This window comes from Balaenoptera ricei, chromosome X (genome assembly GCF_028023285.1).
Source record: "Balaenoptera ricei isolate mBalRic1 chromosome X, mBalRic1.hap2, whole genome shotgun sequence".
NCBI lineage: Eukaryota > Metazoa > Chordata > Mammalia > Artiodactyla > Balaenopteridae > Balaenoptera > Balaenoptera ricei.
The window spans coordinates 66,173,107-66,193,238 of record NC_082660.1 but is presented as its reverse complement, the minus strand read 5'-3'; the positions used below and the strand labels follow the sequence as shown (position 1 = coordinate 66,193,238).

Here is a 20,132-nt window from a genome sequence, read left to right as displayed (position 1 = left end):
TAGGTTTTGGGTCATTGAGTTTTCATTGTCATTTGTTTCTAGGTATTTTTTGATTTCCTCTTTATTTCTCTAGTTATCTCTTGGTTATTTAGTAGCATATAGTTTAGCCTTCATGTGTTTGTTTTCACAGTTTTTTTTCTTGTAATTGGTCTCTAATTTCATTAGAAATTAGAAATTTCTAAAATTAACATTGTGAAATTTCTAAATTAGCATTGTGGTTGGAAAAGATGCTTGATACGATTTCAGTTTTCTTAAATTTACTGAGGCTTGATTTGTGACCCAAGATGTGATCTATTCTGGAGACTGTTCCATGTGCACTTGAGAACAAAGTGTATTCTGCTGTTTTTTGGATGGAATGTCCTATTAATATCAATTAAGTCTTTCTGGTCTAATGTGTCATTTAAGGCCTGTGTTTCCTTTTTAATTTTCTGTCTGGATGATCTGTCCATTTGTGTAAGTGATGTGTTAAATTCCCCCACAATTATTGTGTTACTGTTGATTTCACTTTTATTGCTGTTAGCATTTGCCTTATGTATTTAAGTGCTCCTATGTTGGGTACATAAATAGTTATAATTGTTATATCTTCTTCTTCGTTTGCTTCCTTGATCATTATGTAGTGTCCTTCCTTGTCTCTTGTAACAGTCTTTATTTTAAATTCTAGTTTGTCTGATACGAGTATTGCTACACCAGCTTTCTTTTGATTTCCATTTGTATGGAATATCTTTTTCCATCCCCTCACTTTCAGTCTGTATGTGTCCCTAGGTCTGAAGTGGGTCTCTTGTAGACAGCATATATACAGTTCTTGTTTTTGTATCCATTCAGCCAGTCTGTGTCTTTTGGTTGGAGCATTTAATCCATTTACATTTAAGGTAATTACTGATATGTATGTTCCTATTACCATTTTCTTAATTGTTTCGTGTTTGTTTTGGTAGGTCTTTTTCTTCTCTTGTGTTTCCCCCTTAGAAAAGTTCCTTTAGCATTTGTTGTGAAGCCGGTTTGGTGGTGCTGAATTGTCTTAGCTTTTGCTTGTCTGTAAAGCTTTTGATTTCTCCATTCAATCTGAATCATAGCTTTGCTTGGTAGAGTGACCTTGGTTGTAGGTTTTCCCTTTTCATCACTTCAACTATATTCTGCTATTTTCTTCTGGCCTGCAGAGTTTCTGCTGAAAAATCACATGATAACCTTATGGGAATTCCCTTGTATGTTATTTGTTGCTTTTCCCTTGCTGCTTTTAATATTTTTTTCTTTGAATTTAATTTTTGTTAGTTTGATTAATATGTGTGTCGGAATGTTTCTCATTGGGTTTATCCTGTATGGGAGTCTCTGCACTTCCTGGACTTGGGTGGCTATTTCCTTTCCCATGTTAGGGAAGTTTTCGACTATAATCTATTCAAATATTTTCTCAGGCCCTTTCTCTTTCTCTTCTTCTGGGACCCCTATAATTCAAATATTGGTGTGTTTGATGTTGTCCCAGAGGTCTCTGAAACTGTTCTCATTTCTTTTCATTCTTTTTTCTTTATTCTGCTCCTCTGCAATTATTTCCACCATTTTATCTTCCAGCTCACTTATTCTTTCTTCTGCGTCAGTTATTCTGCTATTGATTCCTTCTAGTGTAGTTTTCATTCCGTTATTGTGTTGTTCATCACTGTTTGTTTGTTCTTTACTTCTTCTAGCTCCGTGTTAAACGTTTCTTGTATTTTTGCAATCCGTGCCTCCATTCTATTTCTGAGAGTTTGAATCATCTTTAGTATCATTTCTCTGAATTCTTTTTCAGGTAGATTGCCTATTTCCTCTTCATTTATTTGGTCTTGTGGGTTTTTACTTTGCTCCTTTGTCTGTACCATATTTCTCTGTCATCTCATTTTTGTTGATGGGTGGGGCTGTGTTCCTGTCTTGCTGGTTGTTTGGCCTGAGGCGTCTAACACTGGACTTGCAGGCATTTGGGTGGAGCTGGGTCTTGGTGCTGAGATGAGGACCCCCAGGAGAGCTTACAACAATTAATATTCCCTGGGACCTGACTTTCTCTGTTAGTCCAGCAACTTGGACTCAGCACTCCCACCACAGGGGCTCAGGCCCAACCCTGGGCCAGGGAACCAAGACCCCACAAGCTGCACGGTGTGGCAAACAAACAAACAAAACCAAAAACCTGACAACAAACAAAAAAAAGCAGAACAATAACAAATAATAAAAAAATAAAATAAAATTAGAAAAATAAAAATATATTAGAAAAAATAAAAATAAAAATGAAACAACAAAAACAGAACAAAACAACAGCAACAGAAAAAGGAAAAAATTGAACAAACATAAATAAACAAAAATGAAGAGATAAAAAATAAATTAAAAAATAACAATTCCTTGGTGCATCCACTATCAGTGTCCTTGCCCCCAAAGTGAGCTACTTCCAACCCCTGCCTCCCCAGGAGGGCCTCCAAGACCTGCAGGTAGGTCTCTGGCCCTGCTTTGTCATCCCTACCTCTGCGTGTGTTCCTTTCACCAACATCTGCTGCTGAAACTGGCCTGGAGCACACATGCCTGTGCAGGCTGGCTGGGGCACAGGCTTCCACAGGAGTGTCCACAGCAGCTGGCACAGGTGGAGGAGGCTTTGGAGGGGAGTGGTGCTTGGCCCATCTGGACCCATGTGGGCAGAGGAGACTTTGTCAGTGGTGGCATGCAGGCCACTAGGATCTGTGCAGCCTACAGAGGCTTTGGGGGATGCAGTTCTCATGTCCACTTGGACCTGTGCAGCTAGAGGAGGCCTCGGTGGGGGTGGGGCTGAGGCCCAGGACCCATGCAGCTGGAGCAGGCTTTGTCAGGGGTGGCAGGTGGGCCTCTGAGACCTGCGTGGCCCTCGGAGGTTTTGGTGGGGGCGGGGCCCAGGCCCAGGACCCTAGCAGGCTCACTGGGGCTTGAGGGGCAGGTGAGCCTGCTCAGGTGCCCGCCCCTGCCACTGCACAAGGAGGCCAGGCTGGCGGGCAGGGAAGGGGACTGCAATAGTGGCTCTGCCCTTCGCACATCACTGAACAATGACACCCCACTTCCCTGGTGGCCCAGGCCTCCTCCGCCAACCTTCCTGGCTGTGGAGCCCTTCTTCCATGCTGCCTCAGGCCATCTTCTCACCATCAGCAGCCGTCCCCTCCCTGGGTCCACCCTCCAAACCCCATTCTCCAGTACCCAGCCTTCCTCCCCACCAGGAGACACACGACCTAGCCTGGAGTGTGGAGGGCTGCGGCACAGACCACAGGTCCCACTCCATCCTGCCCCCTACAGACCAGTAGCTGCATTCCCTTCTGATCCCCAGAAAGTCCCCCTCTGTCCCCACCAATACCCCCTGCTGCGAGTGGGCCCCCCCTGAGTGCAGGAGCCTCTCCTCTCCCCTAGCCCCTTTCCAGGGGCGCCAGTCCTGTGCCATTTCCACCCCTCTTCACCCCCTCCTTCCTTCCCATGTCCCACCCGGTTGCACAGGGACCCCTCCTGTCCACTTAAGTGTCTGAGGTCCACAACTAGCACCCAGCAGGTGCTCCATGAGAACTTCTCTGATGCCCCCCTACTGTACCTGTGAGGAGACGTGAACTCTACATCCTCCTACTCCGCCATCTTGACTCCACCCCTTGATTGTTTTAAGTACAGTTAATCTTCAGTTCCAGGGTTGGTTTGTTCCCATTTCCTTGAGGCCAATTCTCATAATTGTGGTAGCTTATGTCATGGCTACAGTCTGGTCGTCATGTAGTTAACTTCTCCACCTGGTGGAGGTTTCAGTATCTATAAGACAGATCACAGGATATGGTTCAGAATGTTATCTGTAGCCCTTGAGAAGGAACTAAATGTCCTTGACTATGCTTAATGACTAGACTATTATTATTTGGTCTCCTTTGACTGTTTTCCTTTGTTTCTGCATTTTCTCACTTCTCTGATTAAAAATATTCTTTGGTGAAAGTTTTTCCACAGACAAAAGGCAGGCAGAGGACATGGGGGACAATGACCATAGGGTCCTGCTCCATTTCATTGTTGTTGGTGACAACATGAATCGATGGATGAATGGATATAGAAGTTGGGGTATATATATACAATGAAATATTTTTCAGCCTTAAAAATTAAGGAAATCTAACTTTTGTGACAACATGAATAGACCTTGAAGGCATTATGTTAAGTGAAATGTCAGACAAAGACAAATACCGTATTATTTCACTTATTGTGGAATCTGATAAACAAAACAAATGAACAAACAAAACAAAACAGAAACAGACTTAGATACAGAGAAAAAATTGGTGGTTGCCAGAGGGGAAGAGGGGATGGGTGAAATAAGTGAAGGAAATTAAGAGGTACAAACTTCCAGCTGTAAAATAAGTAAGGCATGGGGATGTAATGTAGAGCATAGCAAATGTCATCAGTAATATTGTAACAACTTTGTATTGTTACAGACTGTAATTGGTCTTATTTTGATTATTTCACAGTGTATAAAATAATCAAATGACTATGTTGTACATGTGAAACTAATATAATATTGTGCATTAATTATATCAATAAAATAAAATAAAATAAAAAACTCTGCTCTGTGAATGCCCAGAGAATGAGAAGACAAGCCGCAGATTTAGAGAAAATATTTATAAAAGAATTATCTGATAAAGGACTATTATCCAAAATATACAAAGAACTCTTGAAACTCAATAATAAGAAAATGAACAACCCTCAGTAAAAAATTGGCAAAAGACCTGGACAGCTCACCCAAGAATATATACAGATGGCAAAGAAGCATATGAAAAGATCTTCCACATCATATGTCATCAGAGAAATACGAATTAAAAAAACGAGATACCACTATACACTTATTAGAATGGAATGCTGACAACACAAAATGCTGGTGGGCATAAGGAACCAAAGTAACTCTCATTCATTGCTGGTGAGAATGCAAAATCATACAGTCAGTTGGAAGACAGTTTGCCAATTTCTTACAAAACTAAGCAGTCTTACCAATGCAATCTAGCAATTTCATTCCTTGGTATTTACTCAAATAAGCTGAAAACTAATGTCCACTAAAAAACTCACATGTGGATGTTTATAGCAGCTTTATTCATAACAGCCAAAACTTGGAAGCAACCAAGATATCCCTCAGTAGTTGAATTGATAAATAAACCATGGTACATCCAGAAGATGGAATGTTATTCAGTACTAAAAAGAAATGAGCTATCAAGCCATGAAATGACATGGAGGAAACTTAAATGTACATTACTAAGTGAAAGAAGTCAATCTGAAAAGGCCCACATACTGTATGATTCTAAGTTTATGACATTCTGGAAAAGGCAAAACCATGGAGACAGCAGAAAGATCAACAGTTGCTGGAGTTGGGAGAGGAAGGGATAAATAGGCTGAGCACAGAGGTTTTTCAGGGCAGTGAAAATATTCTGTATGATACTATAATGATTGATACATGTCATTATAAATATGTATAACCCCACAGAATGTACACCAACAGTGAATCCTAAAGTATGGATTTTGGATGATTATGATGTGTCAATATAGGTTCATCAGTTATAACTAATGTACCATTTTGTGGGTGATGTTGATAATGAGGGAGACTATGCATGTGTTGGAGTAGAGTGTATATGGGAAATCTCTGTTCTCTCCTCCTAATTTTGCTTTGAATGTAAAACTCTAAAAATAATCTTCAAAATGAAATTTAAAACAAGACAGTGAATTGTCTTAAAAATCTTATATGAGTTATAAATAGCATTGGAGTTGTGAGTATATGGCAAAAGTTTTGAGTATGGCACTTGGACAACTTAGAGTATGAACAACTACACTACAGACCTATGCAGTAAAGATTGTTGACTGTCCAGCCATAACTGAATTAAAGAATTGTTGCACCTACTGCAGGCATATACAGTATGGAATATCTTTTTGTCATCCCTTCACCTTGAGCCTACGAGTGTTCTTAAAGCAAAGTGGATCTCCTATAGGCAGCATGTAGTTTAAAATCGTTTCTATCCACTAAGCCACTGTATGTCTTTGGATTGGAGGGTATAAGCTATTTACATGTAGAGTAATTATTGATAGATAAGGACTTACTAATGTCATCTTACTAATAGTTTTCTGGTTGTTTTACAGTTCTATTGTTCCTTTCTTCCTCTTGTGCTGTATTCCTTTGTGAATTGATGATTTTGTGTAGTTGTGTGCTTTGAGTCCCTTCATCTTTTGAGTAGGTACTCAAGTGTTTTGCTTTGTGGTTACTATGAGGTTTACATTATATATATATAACAGTATATTTTAAGCTGACAACAACTTAACTTCAATTGCATAAAAACTCTACCCTTTCTCTCCCTCCTTTTATGTTTAAAAATTTTTTAATACAATTTTTAGAGGTTACACTCCAGTTACAATTATTACAAAATATTGGTTATATTCCCCGTGTTGTACATCTTTTTAAAAAATTAATTAATTAATTAATTAATTTTTGGCTGCGTTGGGTCTTCGGTGCTGTGCATGGGCTACTCTTCATTGTGGTGCACGGGCTTCTCATTGTGGTGGCTTCTCTTGTTGCAGAGCACAGGCTCTAGGCACACAGGCTTCAGTAGTTGTGGTGTGCGAGCTCAGTAGTTGTGGCTTGAGGGCTTAGTTGCTCCACGGCATGTGGGATCTTCCCAGACCACGGCTCGAACCCGTGTCCCCTGCATTGGCAGGCAGATTCTTAACAACTGAGCCACCAGAGAAGCCCTACAATACATCTTTGTAGCTTATCTTACACCCAACAGTTTGTACCTGTACATTCTCCACCCCTATATTGCCCTTCCCCCTCCACTGGTAATGACTAGTTTGTTCTCTATATCTGTGAGTCTGCTTTGTTTTTGTTATATTCACTAGTTTGTTGTAGTTTTTAGATTCCACATATAAATATTACACCATATTTGTCTTTCTCTGTCTGACATTTCACTTAGCATAATGCCCTCCAAGTCCATCCATGTTGCTGCAAAAAAAGAAGATTACAGGCCAATATCGCTGATGAACATAGATGCAAAAATCCTCAACAAAATATTAGCAAATTGAATCCAACAATACATTACAAGGATTATACACCATGACCAAGTGGGATTTATCCCAGGGACACAAGGATTTTTCAATATCTGTAAATCAATCAATGTGATAAAACACATTAACACATTGAAGAATAAAAACTATATGATCATTTCAACAGATGCAGAAAAAGCTTTTGACAAAATTAAACATCCATTTATGATAAAAACTCTAAACAAAGTGGGTGCAGAAGACACAACTCAACATAATAAAGGCTAAATATGACAAACCCACAGCTAACATCATACTCAATGGTGAAAAGCTTAAAGCTTTTCTTCTATGATCAAGAACAAGACAAGGATGCCCACTCTTGCCACTTATATTCAACATAATATTGGAAGTCCTATCCATAGCAATCAGAGAAGAAAATGAAGTAAAGGTATCCAAATTGGAAAGGAAGAAGTAAAATTTTCACTGTTTGCAGATGACACGACACTATGCATAGAAAATCCTAAAGATGCCACCAGAAAAGTAGTAGAGCTCATTAATAAATTCAGTAAAGTTGTAGAATACAAAATATACAAAAATCTGTTGCATTTCTATACACTAACAATGAACTATCAGAAAGAGAAATTAAAGAAACAATCTCATTTACCATTGCATCAAAAAGAATAAAACACTTAGGAATAAATCTACCTAAGGAGGTAAAATACCTGAACTCAGAAAACTATAAGAGGTTGATGAAATAAATTGAATATGACACAAACAAATGGAAAGATATAATGTGTTCTTGAACTGGAAGAATTAATATTGTTAAAATGACCATACTACCCAAGGCAATCTATAGATTCAATGCAAACCCTATCAAAGTACCAATGGTATTTTTCACGCACCTAGAATGAAAAATTTTAAAATTTGTATGGAAACAGAAAAGACCCCAAATAGCCAAAACTATATTGAGGAAAAAGAACAGAGTAGAAGGAATCATGCTCCCTGATTTCAGACTATACTACAAAGCTACAGTCATCAAAACAGTATGGTACAGGCACAAAAACAGACACATAGATAACTGGAACAGAATAGAAAGCCCAGAAATAAACCCATACACTTATGGTCAATTAATCTACAGCAAAGAAAGCAAGAATATACAATGGAGAAAAGACAGTCTCTTCAATAAGTGGTGCTAGGAAAACTGGACAGCTACATGTAAAAGAATGAAATTAGAACATTCTGTAACACCCTACACAAAAATAAAGTCAAAATGGATTAAACACCTAAATGTAAGATCAATACTATAAAACTCCTAGAGGAAAACATAGGCAGAATGCTCTTTGACATAAATCGCAGCAGTATTTTCTTTTTTTTGGATCTGTCTCCCAAAATAAAGGAAATAAAAGCAAAAATATACAAATGGGACCTAATTAAAGTTAAAAGCTTCTGCACAGTAAAGGAAACCATAAACAAAATGAAGACGACCTGCTGAATGGGAGAAAATATTTGCAAATGATATGAATGATAAAGGATTACTATCCAACATATATAAAGAGCTCATACAACTCAACATCATAAAAACATACAACCGTATTAAAAAATAAGCAGAAGACCCAAATAGACATTTTTCCAAAGAGGACATGCAGAAGGCCAACAGACACATGAAAGGATGCTCAACATCTTTAATCATCAGGGAAATGCAGATCAAAACCACAGTGAGATATCACCTCACACCTATCAGAATGGCTGTCATCAAAACACAAATAACACAAATAACAAATGTTGGTGAGGATGTGGAGAAAAGGGAACTGTTGTACACTGTTTGTGGGAATGTAAATTGGTGCAGCCACTATGGAAAACACTATGGAGGTTTCTCAAAAAACTAAAAATAGAACTACCATATGACCAGCAATTCCACGCCTGGGTACATATCTGAAAAAAAACCAAAAACACTAATTCGAAAAGATACATACACTTCAATGTTCATAGCTGCATTATTTACAATTGGCAAGAGATGGAAGAAACCTAAGTGTACACCAACAGATGAATGGATAAAGAAGATTGGTATATATAGAATGGAATACTACTCAGCCATAAAAAAGAATAAAATTTTGCCTCCTTTTGTGTTTTTCATGTCACAATTTATCTCTTTTTCTATTGTGTATTTATTAACAAATAATTATAGGTATAACTATTTTTAATACTTCATCCCTTAATCTTATTAGTAATATTTAAGTGGTTAACACACTTCTATATTACAGTATTAAGATATTCTGAATTTGACTATATACTTACATTTACCAGTGCATTTTATATTTTTTATATGGTTTCATGTTACTAATTAGCATACTTTAATTTCAGCTAGAAGAACTCCTTTCAGCATTTCTTATAAAAAAGTTCTAGTGGCTATGAACTCCCTTAGCTTCTGTTTATCTGGAAATATCTTTATCTCTTCTTCATTTCTTCATGACAAAGGACAACTTTGCCAGTTAAAGTTTTTTTTTTAGACATTTTTTTTCTTTCAGCACTTTGAATATAGCATCCTATTTTCTCCTGGCTTGAGAAATTTGCTGATAGCTTTATGGGGGTTCCTGTGTAAGTGATAAGCTTCTTTTCCTTTGATGATTTTAAGATTCTCCTTGTGTTTGATTCTTGACAGTTTTATCACAAAGTGTCTTGGAGAAGATCTTCTTGAGTTGTGTTTGTTTGGGGACCTATTAGCTTCACAAACTTGGGTGTCCAAATCTCTCCCCAAATTTGAGATGTTTTCAGCCATTATTTCTTTAAATAAGCTTTCTGTTCCTTTTCCTTCTCTTTTCCTTCTGGGACTCCAATAATTTTCTCATTGCTTATTTTCATTATAGTGCATGGTTTACATAGGCTTTCTTTACTTTTTTTTTCATTCTTTTTTTCTTTATCTTCTCTGGCTGGATTATTTGAAGAGTCTGTCTGCTACTTCACAGATTTTTTTTCTTCCTCTTGATCTGTTCTGATTTTGATGCTCTCTATGGCATTTTTCATTTTATTCACCATATTTGTCAGTTCCAGAATTTCTGTTTGGTTCTTTCTTTTTTAAATGATTTCTATCTCTTTGTTAAATTTCTTATTTTGTCTGTGTGTTATTTTCCTGATTTTGTTGAATTGTCTGTGCTTTCTTGTAGCTCATTGAGTTTCCTTAAAACAGCTATTTTGAATTCTTTATGAGGTAAATTGACTATCTCTATGTCTTTGGGGTTGATTATTGGAAAAATATTGTGATCCTTTAGTGGTGTCATGTTTCCTTGATTTTATGTGTTCCTTGAAGTCTTGCATTGCTATCTTTGCATTTAAAGTAGCAGTCACCTCCTCCAGTCTTTACTAACTGACTTCAGGAGAGAAATACCTTCTGTCATCTTATTAGCAATTCTAAGGCTTTCTCAGACCTTCTATGAATACAGCTGCTTTGTGCCTCTTGCTCCCTCTTGTGGCAGAATTCTTAAGCTTGTACGCCTTCTCTCAATCCTGCAATGCACCAGTCCAAGTTCTGGCAGCCTCCCTTTTGCTTTCCCAAGGGTGGTACTAAATGCCCGGATTGTGATCTCTCCCTGGCCTGCAGTTTGGACCAGCTTTCTGTTCATGCTCACTAGCCATCTGCGAAAATTCACTCTTGCTGCCACTGGGAGCGCTCAGAGGGGGTCAGCCATGAGGTGGAGGGTGATGTGGGTGAGGTACATAAAACACTGGGATGACCTTCAGCTATCTGGGGAGATCTACACACGAGAAGTCTCAGGGGCTCATTTGAGGGCCTCTCAGTGTAGTCCATGATGTCATTATTAGGATTCTGTTCCTTTGATACTTTCCAAACACTGGCTGCTCTTCTCCCAGCTGCTCACTGCCCCTTAGTTGTCCAGCTCACAACTCAGGACTCTAGATGGAATGAGAGAGAAATGTCAGTGTTCTTTGGCAGTGTTCTGCACAACTGGAGAAGTCACGCACTCACACACTCTCACTTTTCCCTGCAGGAGAAATCATGAGCCAAGGACTCTCTTGGCATTGAACATTGGTAAAGTCAATGTGTTCCTCACCCTCTCCAATGCATATAATCTCTGATTTTTTTCTCCAAAAGTGTGCTGGGACTTCTCCACTGGACTTCCACAAAGGCTCTCTCATTTGTGGGTGATAATCTAAGTCTGTTTGTTCTCCAGGGGCTCCCAGACAATGGCCTAGAGGGGCTGGAGTTGGTTCATGGTGCATTTCAGGGTCCACAGATGGGACCAAGTACTGTATGGCTATTATCTGACATATGGGTGGGCAATATTCCTCCTGGGCCCTTAGACATCGGGTGCTGGATCCCACAGCTCCCACAAAGGTACTTTTGTCCATAGATGGATGCCAAATTGCTGTTGCTGAGGGAGGTATACAAGTGAAGGACATTTTTTTCCTTCCAGTTTTATTGAGATATAATTGACATAAAGCACTGTATAAGGAGTACAGCATAATGATTTGACTTATATATATCATGAAATGATTATCACAATAACTTTAGTAAATATCCATCATCTGATATAGATGCAAAGTTAAAGAAATTAAAAAAATTTTTTCTTGTGATGAGAACTCTTAGGATTTACTCTCTTAACAACTTTCATATATAACACACAGCAGTGTTAATGGTATTTATCATGTTGTGTATTACATCTGTAGTACTTATTTATCTTATAACTGGAAGTTTGTACCTTTTGAATGCCTTTATCCAATTCCCCCTCCCTCCACCCCCTCCTTTGGTAACCACAAAGCTGATCTCTTTTTCTATGAGTTAGTTTGTTTTTGAAGTACAATTGACCTACAACACTATGTTAGTTCCTGTTACACAACATAGTGATTTGGTATTTCTATACATTTCAAAGTGATCACTACGATAAGTCTAGTTATGATATGTCACCATACAAAGATATTACATAGTTATTGACTATATTCCCCACACTGTACATTTCATAGCTGTGACTCATTTATTTTGCAACTGGAAGTTTGTACCTCTTAATCTCCCTCCCCTATTTCTTTCTTCTCCCCATGCCCCTCCCCTCTGGCCACTACCTGTTTGTTCTCTGTATCTATGGCTCTGTTTCTGTTTTGTTATGTTTTCATTTGTTTTGTTTAAAGTTCACATACAAGTGAGATCATACAGTATTTGTCTTCCTCTGTCTGACTTATTTCACTTAGCATAATACCCTCTAGGTCCATCCATGTCGTTGCAAATGGCAAGGTTTCATTCTTTTTTATGGCGAGTAATAATCCATTGTATATATATACACCACATCTTATTCAGCCATCTCCCTGTCATCACTCCCACTTCTTTTCCTTTAAATTACTTTGATGGACTTTCTCTGGTCCTAGGTTTTTTCTTCATGTCCCTCTTCAAAGTATGACAGTTCCAACTGCTTGGGTTCTTACTAGGCCAAGGAGTTCTTTGTTGTTTTAACATTACCAGCCACAGTGTAAATAAGGAGGAATGAAAGCATTAGTTTATGCCATATCTACACTAGACATCAAGGCAACTGAACTGACCCACTATGGGAATCAAAGATTTAGCACCCGTTAGGATCTATGATATCATCTAATTTAATTTTCACATTTGACTTACAGGAAATAGAAGGGAAAAAAGGGTTCTCTCCCAGACCACTCTGGACTACTAATAGAACTCAGGTCTTCTGTCTCCCAACCCAGTGCTCTTTTAATTATATATTGCTTATAAATATATTTCTTAAATTTATCAAATACATGCATGGCAAGAATCTGACTGCCATTTTGAAAAAGGAAAATCTAGTCTTTGGCATTGCTGTACCCAGGGGCTCTCACTGGGAGATTATCCTATATTCTGGGCTTCCCCCCCCCCATAATTTATTAAAATGTCTTTACCCTGAGCTCAGTTCTTCAGAGCTCTGTCTGCTGCTTTCCCAGGTGACAGCAGGTGTGTTAATAGCCCACCCTCTATTCCTTGCTATATAATTGAACCTTCTGGCAAGAGTGCCCTAACCTAGAAGAATGATTAATAGTATAAACTTTAGGCACTGTGGCAGGTAATCTAGAGGGATGTTTAGGGATGATGCACCCTGCAATCGTTCTCAAATCATACTATGTGTAGTGATGTCAAGTTTTTTCACGTTCAGGGTCAGAACTTATAATATTAGAGGTATAGAAAAAGGATCTTTGCAGTTGATAGAGACATGTCATTCGCCAACCTTATCAGTCTTTCTCTTTATGGCTGTAGGCATAAGAAGAATGAAAAATGATAGACTATTTAGCAGATTTTGGGACATCTCATAGAGGTGTGGAGAAAAGGGAAACTTCGTACACTGTTGTGGGAATGTAAATTGGTGCAGCCAGTATGGAAAACAGTATGGAGCTTCCTTAAAAAACTAAAAATAGAATTACCATATGACCCAGCAATCCCACTACTGGGCATATACCCAGAGAAAACCATAATTCAAAAAGACACATGCACCCCAGTGTTTATTGCAGCACTATTTACAATAGCCAGGACATGGAAGCAACCTAAATGTCCATCAACAGAAGGATGGATAAAGAAGATGTGGTACACATATACAATGGAATATTACTCAGCCATAAAAAGGAATGGAATTGGGTCATTTGTAGAGATGTGGATGGACCTAGAGACTGTCATACAGAGACACTCTTGTATTTCCCAGACAAGAGAAATAAAGACTGGATTCCCAGCTATCTCAGAGTTCTGCTTGTTGATTGGCTTCACTCCTGCCCTCTGCCTCCTACCAAGTGACTCAGTTCTAGTCCAAACTGCTTAAAACATTAAAAAAATCACACAACAAAAGTAGAATGCAAAGTTGATCTCAGGAATAATGTTTTTGCTATTTAATCTACTTTATTGTGCGTATATATAAAATATAGAAATGTGTACATGTGTATACTCATAAGCAGTATATGATGTCAGAATAGCATAGTGGTTAAGAACATAGGCTTAAACAAAACAGTGTAGGAAGAATGCTTAATGCTGAACCTGGCACATATTAAATGCTTACTAAATACCGACTGAATAAATGAAAGAATGAAATAACGAAGTGTGCCACCTTAGAAGTTAGCTCCCGGAAGGTAGAGATCACATGCTGTGTAGACATGGCAGGGGCCATGCACATGACAGGTGTACAAAGAATGGTAAAAGAACCTGAGGAGAGCCCCTAAGTAAAAAGAACTAAGACCCACTACCTTGGTGGAGTTTTGAATGGTCAACATGTTTAATATAAGCAGTGTAGACAATCCTGATGAAAGAATTGGATTAATGTACTGATCAGAAGGCATAGATTGTGAAATTACTCTTCACTAGAAACAAAAATATTGTGATTTGATATCTTCCCAGCTCTTTTGCATAATTGTTAGTCCTAACAATTATCTTAGGTGTAATTATTCCTGTCACACCAAGGTTAAAAGAGTTAAACTACTTTCCCAAGATTGTCTAGATGGAAATGGCAGGCAGGAAGCACAAGGCCAGGTCTACAATAAATATAATATAAATCCAATGTTTCTTTCTCTGAATCATGACAGCCTTCCTACAATTGGTAAAGCGGTAAGAGGCAGCAATTTCAAGGGAGTGAGAACGCTATAGGAACACAGAATATGGCGAATAATTTGTGACTAAAGTCTCTTTCATAAAGTCAAATTTAAAAAGCTGTCAAGGGAAGCAGTAGGCAAACATGGCAATCGAAGCCTGTGGTCGATGTTTGATAGGGATTCGGCAGCTTGCTTTCCCATCTGACTGCTGAAAGAAGGGAGAGGAGATAATTCTAGACTGTCACAAATTGTATTTGCTGATGCTTTTCATTGAGCTATCAGAGGTCTGTAAATAATAGAATTTGAGAGCTGGTGGCTTCCTTCAAGGGATAAGTCCACTAGCACTGACTTTTAGGGACAGCTCTGCAGGGCTGAGGATGGTGTTCCACGTGCCCTCGATTGGAGGAGCAAGGATCCTCTGTTTTATTTGTAGCTGCTGGGGATGTCAGTTTGATCCTTCCAATTTTCGCCAGTACCCCACCTCAATTAGCACCTCTAAGTGTGTGTGTATTAATAAGTAGTGTGTCTATATTAATTCCTGCTCTTAATTCTCCCCATCTATCCAGAGGAAGACAGAAATACTCAGTTTCTGTGTGTCATATCTCTCATGCCTCTCCTAAAGCAATTTTGAAATATATACCAAGAGCTATAAAGACTTCAACCCTTTCACCCAATAATCAATTTGTAAAAATATATCCAAAGGAAATGATCAGATTCTGGTAAAGATTTATGTATAAAGATGCTGATGAAGTCATTATTTATAATAGCAAAACACTGAAAACAGACTAAATACCAAAGCAAAATGACTAAATTATGGCATATTCAAACATTGTTCTGCTGTTAGTTTCAAAGATTATGTATTGACATGGGAAACTATGAAAGTGCAAAAGCAGCATACAATATACAATATAATTAAAACTGTAAAAATGCACTATACACACATATAAAAATGTTATGCAATTTAAAGATATTAAAATGGTAGCATATGGTAAAATTATGGGAGATTTTAATTTTATGCTTCATACTTCTATTTCATATATTTTCTAGTGGAAGCAAGTATTTTTATAATAAAGAAAAAGTTATCTTAATTGCCATACTTTCCATCCATCAGACCCTAATACAGATCCTTATTAAATCATAGACTGACAGTTCTGGTTGCATTATCTAAACATATTGAGTCTAACTTATTTTTGAAATGTCTTTTTTTTAAAAAATTAATATCATTTTGGGTCAATATTGTGTGAGAAAAAAACAATCAGGAGTCCTATCTAAATAACAATACATAGGACAGGTTTTATAGATTCCTACCTAGAGTTCTTAACATGGTGTTATCACCTTGGGCAATATTACTCTTGAGAGATAACAAGGCAGGTGCTGCTTTGGATGGATGACCAAATTTTGTTGAAAGTTATGAAGTAAAGATCAGTTCTAAAATAACATGTTGGTCCTCCCTGCTTGTGGCTATGTTTCACTAGATGGGGTCTTTGATGCCACTATTGTACTTGGAAGTGTGACCAGTTTTATTAACACCATCAATTCATCATCATATACAGACCTTAAAAGGCAAATAATTTGAAATATACCAATGTTACAAAATCACCTCATGGACACTCAGAATGTCAGAATTAAATGAGGCTTTACAGATTGTCTAGTTTATGGAATCATTAAATCAAGTGTCCATTATCACCAGGTAACATCAATGAATGCAGTAGGTGTCAATGGGAAAAAATGCACAACCTAAAAGTTGAGAATTATGTTTTATTTGGTGGACAAAACTGAGGTCTTAAACCCAGAAGACAGCCTCTCAGAGAGCTCTGAGGGACTGATCTGAAGAGGTAAGGGAGGAGCCAGGATATATAGGAGTTTTGCGATAAAAACCAGGTAGTCGGAACATCAAAAGATTACAGTTAATTAAAGAAAGCCGGACATCTCAAGTTAATGAATTTAGCGTTTTTCTATATGAGTAGATGAAAGAGTCTGGGCTCATTGAAATCATTCTTTTGATAAGCAGTATCCTGCTTTTCTCCATCTTGAATCCCCTCAGGGTGCACAGTTGGGGGTGGCTGCAGTGGTTGCTGGTTTGATGGCTACAACACCCTTTGTTTACTGATATGGCAGGCGACAGTTTTAATCCGCATAGGTCATTTGTAAGAAAACACTTCCTTTCCACAAAAAAGGCACTCTCTCCATCCCCCACCCCACCAAATATTAAAAAATAATACACGTAGCTATCATGGTCTGTATTTTTTCCATAATTTTGAAAGAGATATGGGTTCAAGAAATATATTGCTTCCTTTCTAACTATACCATAAGACAAACAAAATAACCTGAGTTTCAGGGAGACAAGAGCGAATAGTAATGACATTGGAAAAACAGAAAATAAATGCTCCAACCTCACACCAGTCAGAATGGCCATCATCAAAAAGAATAGATGCTGGAGAGGGTGTGGAGAAAAGGGAACCCTCCTACACTGTTGGCAGGAATGTAAATCGGTGCAGCCACTATGGAAAACAGTATGGAGGTTCCTTAAAAAACTAAAAATAGACTTACCATATGATCCATCAATCCCACTCCTGGGGATATATCCAGAGAAAACTCTAATTCGAAAAGAAACATGCACCCCAGTGTTCATTGCAGCACTATTTACAATAGCCAAGACACAGAAGAAATTTAAGTGTCCATCGACAGATGAATGGATAAAGATGTGGTGTATATATATATATATATATATATATATACACACATACAGTGGAATATTAGCCATAAAAAGAATGAAATAATGCCATTTGCAGCAACATGGATGGACCTAGAGATTATCATACTAAGTGAAGTCAGACAAATATATCACTTATATGTGGAATCTAAAAAAATGATATAAATGAACTTACTTATAAAACAGAAACAGACTCACAGACATAGAAAACAAACTTATGGTTACCAAAGGGGAAAGGGGGGGAGGGATAAATTAGGAGCTTGGGATTAACAGATACACACACAATAAATATAAAATAGAAAAACACCAAGGTCCTACTGTATAGCACAGGGAACTATATTCAGTATCTTGTAATAACCTATAATGGAAAAGAATCTGAAAAAGAATATATATATATATAATAAAATAAAAAGAATATATATATATATAACTGACTCACTTTGCTTACACCAGAAACTAATACCACATTGTAAATCAACTATACTTTAATTTAAAAAAAAGAAAAAAATAAACCAAAACACAAATTGATAGCATTGCATTGTGTGAGTGTACAGAAATTTACTTACCTGGTACCTCTTAATGGCTATATTTTCCAAATGTTCTGTTATTATAATGAGTAATGCTGATGTCAATATTCTTATTACACATGTATTTGCACAAATGTTCTCCACACCCATTTGTTGGCATTGTCTTTGTTTGTGGTATGTGTAAAGATCAATTTTGCTTCAACTCTACGTGGTCAAGTTTATCACTTCCCCCCGCACTCCCCCCCCACAAAAAAAGTAAGAAAATAAATGCTCCATCAAACAGGGGCAAGTTGCTACTCAGCTCTTGCTGATTGTTCACATGTGGAATTTCTCAAGGGAAGCCAGAAATCTGGATTTCTATGTGAAGTCTCTTAAATGCTGGCAACTAATTCAAAATGTGTGAAAAAAATTCTGCAGGTCAAAAAGACACATGTGTCTGAGGACTGGTTATAGCTTAGTTTGCAACCTTGATCTAACCCAACCTCTTACCTTCGAGATGATGGATAAAATGAGGCTCACTGAGTGTCCTGATTTTTGCTAGAGGTCACTCAGGTGATAGAACAGGGATTACAACTCAGATTTATGGTAATTACAACTGAAGAATTCTCTATCTCCCAGAGAATTTCCTACATTTAGGTAAGTGAAGCATCCCATAAAGTGGTAAATGTTATTTAATGAGAGATTTAAAGGCATGTGGCTTCTGCCCTCAATAATATTAAATGCAATGTAAAAGTATTTCCTACATAGCATATCCTACTCCACATCCAAGAAGTTATCAATGAAAAGTATAGATTTTTATCCATCCACATAGTAAAGTTTCAAAAAAGAATTTTAAAACAAAACATGAAACTTCTCTGTAGGTTTAAGTGTGTCATCTCTGCTTTAACATTTTGAAATTTAAAGTCTTTTTGAAATATTCAGTACAATTACCAAAGATACTGGGAAACATCAAACAGTTTTTCTTATTATGTTACATTTGCTGTTTTGCTAAATTTGCAAAAGTTTGGGATAAGTTTTTAAAAAAACTAATATTATTGCATGTTAATCACCTTGAGTAATAATAACTCAAGTAGAATGTTAACACTTGAGTGTCTTATATAGTCTGCTAACAAGAGTCAAAACTTTTGCGCCAAGTAGCTTCACATTTCAACATTTCTTGCACTAAAACATTATGCTTGGTAAGGTGGAACTCCACTTGTACTTTTATTTTTATAGTTCACAAGTAGGCATGCAGGGTGAAAGCAAAGTTGTTTAGAAACAAATTCCTACTTAGCCAAATGCCAAACACTGGGCACAACAAAGGCCCCCAAAGCCAACAGATAGCATGAATTACTTACAGGGTTAGACATAACACTAGCAAATGTGGGAAGCGGCAATATGCAAAACAAACATTTTAAAAGGAATCCTTAATTACTTTATAATGATGAAAGCAGGAAATGGAAGGAAGAAAGGAAGATGCACCAAAGAACGCACAATTCATTAATACAGATTTGCACTTTATTGTAATTTTGCATCCTGAGATAATAAAATTTAATATCTGACAAGTGAACAACGACAGAAGCAGCAGTGAAAGTTTCAGAGAGGCAGGTATCCTTCATTTTGGCACAGCTGTATATAGGTTGAGTTCTTCCAGGGGAGTCACTCCCGAACTCAAGGGAGAAAAATGATTCATTCCACAGGCTATATAACAATACAAGATGCATGAAAGTTCTCGGCTTAAATGGACATATTCATTTTTATCCTTTTCTGGTAAAACTGTCCCAACAGGAATCCTCTGCCAAAAAGCAGAAATCCTAGGCTTTTCAAACAAATATTTCTATCAATGCCCACCTTCTAGCTACCAGGATTTCCTGTTTTTGTAGCTGAGACTCATATTTGTACGTGGCTAGTCCAAGGATGGCAAACTAGCTTGTAGATTATATAATTTCAAACACTTGTAACTTGTTTCAAAGTCCAGGTACTAAATCAATTCTACACTATTTGCTTACTATAAAAATGAAAAATTAAAAACTTAAGCAAAGATCAAAGCAAACAAAATAAGCAGGAATAAAAGGAACATTTGAGAAATTATTGCCTTGACTCATCATGTTGACTTTATACACAGAACTACTTTGAGACTCAGATATTGATATTTACTCCAATGCTAGAACATGACATTATAACACTTTCCACATCTGCGATCCTATATGTGTATGTATGTATGATTTACACATACACACCCAGATAAATTAGCTCAGTTATATCATCCTGAAACAGAAAAAAATGAAGACAAATTCTAACCTGAAGTTATATAGCCCAATCTAGCCAAAACACACACACACACTCTAGCATTTCATTAT

The 20,132-nt window shown here is 37.4% G+C and overlaps 1 protein-coding gene across 2 annotated transcripts in view; it reads right to left on the bottom strand.

Annotated features, from left to right (window-relative positions):
• Positions 1-9,978: 9,978 nt before the first annotated feature.
• The window catches only part of CHIC1 (cysteine rich hydrophobic domain 1), a 50,291-nt gene continuing 40,137 nt past the window's right edge, over positions 9,979-20,132 (bottom strand). For both annotated transcript variants that reach the window (XM_059910678.1, XM_059910679.1), the window contains one exon: positions 9,979-10,902. In XM_059910678.1, the coding sequence (XP_059766661.1) occupies positions 10,888-10,902 (15 nt within the window). In that variant the 3' untranslated portion in view covers positions 9,979-10,887. The remainder of the gene's footprint in view (positions 10,903-20,132) is intronic.